Source organism: Aristolochia californica, unplaced genomic scaffold, assembly GCF_029961685.1.
Source record: "Aristolochia californica isolate CCGP_79_NKW_82.1479 unplaced genomic scaffold, dmAriCali1.0.hap1 SCAF_6, whole genome shotgun sequence".
Taxonomy (NCBI): Eukaryota; Viridiplantae; Streptophyta; class Magnoliopsida; order Piperales; family Aristolochiaceae; genus Aristolochia; species Aristolochia californica.
The window spans coordinates 4,167,290-4,173,073 of NW_027182257.1; the positions used below are offsets into that span (position 1 = coordinate 4,167,290).

At 36.8% G+C, this 5,784-nt stretch overlaps 1 protein-coding gene across 1 annotated transcript; it reads left to right on the forward strand.

The window, feature by feature from the left end:
• The first annotated feature begins 298 nt into the window (after positions 1-298).
• On the forward strand, positions 299-4,920 carry LOC137934935 (ATP synthase subunit delta', mitochondrial-like). The gene is made up of 2 exons (XM_068779531.1): positions 299-596; positions 4,431-4,920. Exons 1-2 carry the CDS (start codon positions 342-344, stop codon positions 4,773-4,775), a joined length of 600 nt encoding a protein of 199 aa, XP_068635632.1. The 5' UTR covers positions 299-341; the 3' UTR covers positions 4,776-4,920.
• The last annotated feature ends 864 nt before the right edge of the window (positions 4,921-5,784 follow it).

Genomic DNA, 5,784 nt, shown 5'->3' on the forward strand with positions numbered 1-5,784 from the left:
AAGAGGCAGAGGCCCCGGCGTCGTCGTCTTTGTTTTCCTTCTTCTTCGTCATCTGCTTACGGAGGCGCGAACCCGAACCCCACGGCTTTGAGATCCGTTAAATTAGTTTTGTTAAAGAGAATGGGCTGAGCAGTCATGGGGCCCATTACGATGGACAGACCGGGACTTCGGCTTCTGCCAGTTCTTATTGGACCATTTGACCCCAACTGGGTTTATCAGATTGTTGTTGGGCCCCCTTGCGGTCTTTGCCAATTTCAGGGAAGGCATCGTCGACGAGAGACACAAGACTTGAGACTCCAGTTCCAATTTGGCACGCCACAACAGAGGAGAGAATATCGATTATGTTCAGGCAATTTCCTCGCGCTTTGGGTCGTGCTCTCGGTGGCGCCCGGCGGTCCTTTTCGACGGACCTCCCGGCCGCTTCCACCACCGACACCACCTTCGTCGAGGCATGGAAGCAGGCAATCCCCAACATTGATCCCCCAAAGACCCCACTTTTCTTCATGCCGTCTCGTCCTCCTATACCCTCTTCTATTCCCTCCAAGCTCACTGTCAATTTCGTCCTCCCTTATCAATGCGAACTTTCGTCAAAGGAGGTAGCTTTCTCTCTTACATCGCGTTTTTCTATTCCCTCTGTTTCACCTAACGATACTAGTGGAGATTGTGTTGGCTACCATTTTTGGGATTTTTATTTTTATTTTTATTTTGCTTAGATGGTGGGAATGTAGGTTTGTTCATGGCCTTAAATTGGGACATCGTGTTGTTCACTTTTGGTCTGGAGGAACTTGATGCGCTTTATTTTGAAATGGCCTATTGGTCAGGTGATATTTATCGGACGTTGTTCGATTTGTTAATGGAAGATGGCGAACTCTTGAGGTGGGCGCTAGACTTTCGTCTGCAGTACTCATAGTTGGTTGATTTTTGGTTGTTTAATCTTCTACTTTCAAAGGCGTTTGAATTTGATTTTCTTCTCTATTAAAAGCAGATTATTTTTCTAACTTATACTAAATATTTTTACTGAGGCTATAGAGAACTTGAATCAAGACTCCAATCATAAATTCACATCAAATAGTTTGTCACTTAAGGCTGTAGTCCTTCATAAGAGGATTGTGTTACCATAACACCACTTAGCATCCAAGGGACACTGGTGACTTTAGGTTCATTTTAATAACCATAAAAAACTGAGCAAAATGTTTATGGTACATTGGTATATTTAAGGCTGTGGTACAAGTTTGCTGGCCAAAAGTGGTGTTTGGTTAGTTATTTTCTTGGCAAAAAGGTTAAACAGCAATGCAACAGGGGCATGCAGGGATTTTTTAACAAGCAGGGAGTCATTGCTAGTCTGAATATTCACCGTGGCAATCCCTGATTTCTGTAGTTCTGAAACTAATAATATTTCTCATGCATGCCAAAAAGAAAGCCCAAGAACTTGTGGTGCTCCTTGTTATCAACAACCAAGCCTTCAGCTTTTCCCTAAAATGGTGTTTTCCTTCAGCTCTATCCAGCGAACAAAAACATTTTCTTGATTTATTTTTTTATTTTTTATTTTTGAAAGTGAATGTTTTTCATTAAAAGCCTGAAGGCAGAGCAACTACAACGAGGTAAAGGGTGGATCCCTTACAATGAGGAATTGAATGGAAACCCCCTCTTTGGCATGAGACAGCAAGACCATTAGCTGGTCTTAAAACATGAGATCAATAAATTACATTATCAGCAAGATCCAAAATTTCATAAAAAAGACTCTGCAATCTCCGGGGGGGTGGGCTTTCTTCTTGCTGCAACAGTTGATGACTTAGTGTAAATATTTACTTTGTGTTGTTGGATCAAAACCATGACACACTATCATGACTTAATGCTGTGACAACATGACACAATATCGTGACTTAGTGCTGTGACAACATGACACAATATCTTGACTTAGTCCTTATATTTCAAATAAATAAATATCATGACTTCGGAATCAAACTTGGTGTCCTACAGTTTACCTAGGAAGTGGAAGTTGTTGAGCGTTTATCTATTTTAAATATGTGAACTTTGAACGTCACTGCTCAACTTAAATAGCTGTACCAAACATGTATGTGGTACAGAATTAATCATGAATCAAGAAAAATAAATGACAAACTGCTAGCTGCATCTTGATAAAGCTTACCAGAAGTCACACCTACATACTTACACTTATTATTTATGTCATAGTTTATTTTATTTTGGAACTAATACATGCGAACAGCTCCTATTATATCATTTGTCAAAATTTGTAGTACTTGTTTTAAGAATGACGTGGAAATGGTCTTTTGATTTTGTCATGACCAAGTGCATCATCCATATGAATTGGCTGCACATAGATGTGGTTGATTCGAGCCTTTTGTCTCTATCAAAAAATGAAATTTGAATGTGTTTATTTCAAATGGAAAAAAGTATGTTTTATTGAGAGATGTGGATATTTTTATACAACATATATTGAATGATTAGGCTGATGTTTGTGTAGAAACGTCATTTGAAATAAAAAAATTGATTGTTTAAAAACATATACATTTGTGTATTTATTGTATTTTTGTTTTAGTGAATGTATTGTATACTTAATTTCCTCTCAGCTACCATTCTTTTTCTTATTTCTCTTGTACACAAAAGGTATACATACCTTTGAAAGGAAAAGTAGGGGCAGCTCTCTAAAATATGGTTATTGGTCTATGTATTCTTGAATTTTTTGTTTCAAAAAAAAAATTCTTTAATTTCCACTGTATGTTTACAGATTTAATAAAGAAATTCAGCACAGCTCTCTGAATTGATGTCATTTATTATTGAATTTACTCAATAAGGAAATTTGGGGCAGGTCTCTAATTTGGTCTATGATGTAGTACATGGCTCAATTATGGAATTAATGGTTAAAGAGTATGAAGATAGTGAAATTATTTTGAAACAATCGAAGTTGCACAAAAGAAAGAAGAATAAATGAAAAGAAGAAGACTGAAAGACAGCAGTTTACTTTATTGGAAAGTTATTCTTTTGGGAAAGTATTCACTTTTAGTACTGTCTTTTTTAGGGAAAGTCAGCAATTTAGTTGTTTCTTGTTTGTTAACAGTCTTAATCAGGAGAATTTTCTTTGAGAAAATCTTTGGTTCGTAAGTCACTTTTTGTTTTTTGATTAAATCGTAAATTACTTTTATTAGTAGTCACTTTAGGAAGAGCCTTAAAGATATTAAGTTTACTATTAGTAGTTTCCATCGTAGTTACAGGAATTTTTTGAATTGTAATTCGAAAGTTTAGTCAAGTAGGAGAGTTCTAGTATGGTGAGTTACTTCATTTTTTAGCAATTCCATGTTTGTTTTAGAGTATGGAAATCTACTTTACTGTTGAATCAATTTTTGAAGAATTAATAGAGATTTTCTTTTTGGTTGCTAGTGTACAATTGTTTCTCTTTATTTTGCTGAGAATAATTTCCCTGTATTTTTTTTCTGTGCGCTAGCTAGTGTTAGTTACAAAACAGTACCTGTAAATTCTCTACAGCTACGACAGTACTGGTTGGGTGCCTCATATTCCAGCTTTGCCTCTCAATTGTTTTTTGAAAATTTGCAGAAACAGTACCTGTAAATTCTTAACTTACGTTGAATTTTAAGAAAGAACTGATGGTTGTAAATGCTTTAATCATATAAGGAATACTCCAATCCTGCTGATTTGCTGTTTGTAGCTGTCTTGAACCATCAATTTAATGTGCAACCTAAGAGACTGCTTTTGTGGTCAGTTCTGAGTTTACAGTCTATAAGGTTTAACGGATGTAAGAACAACGGTGATTCCTCAAAAGTTTTATCAGGGGCTGTTGTGCTCAAAAAGTAGCATTGACTATTTCAGTTACCCAGCTCATAGTCATTCACTCCAGTTTTTAGGTTTGCATTTTTTCACTTGAATTAATTTTTATCTGCACATACTAAACAAAAAGTTACTGTCCATATTATTTGTCTTCGAGATCTGTAAATTTGGCAGCAAATGTGCTTGTCAAGCAAGGAGTGACCCTGCAATCTCTTGTTATTAGGGATTTGCTTTCTCTTCCTTTGTAATTTTTCTCATGTTAATATATATATATACATCCTTTTCAAAAAAAAAAATTATTTATCTTAGATATTTTTGGATGAAACAAGTGATGTGCTAAAGTCCTTTTCATATGTTATCTCACTGCTCTATTCATTGCTTATAACGTAAGTTCTGTTAAGTCATGAATTATATTGAGAAGGGAAACGAAGTAGTCCTGAAAATTCATACTTACACCATTCAAAAAAAAAAAAAATATATCATACTCAGAAATTTTCTTGTTTTAATTGCCAAAAGATTTCTTCACTTAGAACCACACAACTTCCTTTGAAACAGGTGAAAGGTTTGGTTGTAGAAGCTGAAAAAGATTAATTTTGTACCAAGTTAACTGCTCTTAATATTTTCAGGTGGATCAAGTAATCATCCCAGCAATGACTGGGCAGATGGGAGTTTTGCCTGGACATGTCCCTACTATTACAGAACTCAAGCCCGGGGTTCTATCTGTTCTTGAAGGCAATGAAGTCACAAAATATTTCATTAGCAGTGGTTTTGCCTTCATTCATGCAAACTCTGTCACTGATGTGGTAGTAGTTGAAGCTGTGCCACTAGATCATTTTGATCAAAGCCTGGTCCAAAAGGGTCTTGCTGATTTTACACAGAAGCTCGGTACTGCCTCAACTGACTTGGAGAAGGCAGAATCTCAAATAGGGGTTGAAGTGTACAGTGCTCTCAACTCTGCAGTTACTGGGTAAATCTTTTGTTAACTAGAACAACACTCTGGGTTTTCCTGTTTTTTCTGTTCAGTGGAAAGGTCAATCACCCTTTTCTCATTTTTGTTCTAGCTTTTCTTGGGCTTGCCACAGTTTCAATCAATAAAAGATACACAAGTACACTCAATTATGTTAGCCTTTATCTAAATGAATAAAAGATACACAAGTAGACTTAATTATGTGGCCTTTATCTTGTTTGAAATGGAGACTGCTGCACCCACCTGATGATTTTTGTGCTTGTGGTGTCAACTTTTCTAGGATTAATTTGCATAAAAAATTTAAAGTTTCCATTTGTAATCTCTTAAACTTTCAAAAGTGGAAACCCGAATTTTCTTTCCCTGTTGGTAATATAAACTTCTATCTGTGGACCAAAATTGAGCGTCTTCAACCTGAGGTTCATCATCTCTGTCAAGTGCTGCAAAAACAAAAGGCAACTGGGATGCAAGTCACACCCTCCAAATAGAGATGACACAGTCACCATTGCTGATCTGAGAGTTCCAGTTGGAGCGCCTCAGGTTTCATTGAGCTGGCTTGATTCATACATTGCATCAGACAGGTAAAAATGTCCATTAGATACCGACTTATCTGTTCAACTGGGTGCAAACAGCAAAGCCGTGCCTCTGGAGAACAAAACAGACCAGGCAGGTATGCTTTGAAAGACAGGACGCTGGCTCTATGGATCACTTCTCCCGTTTCCATTAGCATTCATGCATCAGTTGAAACATGAATCGCCACATAACAGGAGGCCAGAGTGGTTGAAGGAATACGACTTATTCCTGGTATGAACAGAGAAAAGGCCGGTGTTCAGGTGACATATCTTTACGGACAAGAGAAAATCGATCTGAAATAAGACTGGATCCTTGAGACAAAGCCATGCATGAACTCATGAGCGGACGCCCGATTGAGACCAAGTAGTTTAACAAATAGAATTGGGTACTGAATAACTATTATTTGATAAATGATAAATTGTCAAATTAGCATGCAGAAGAGA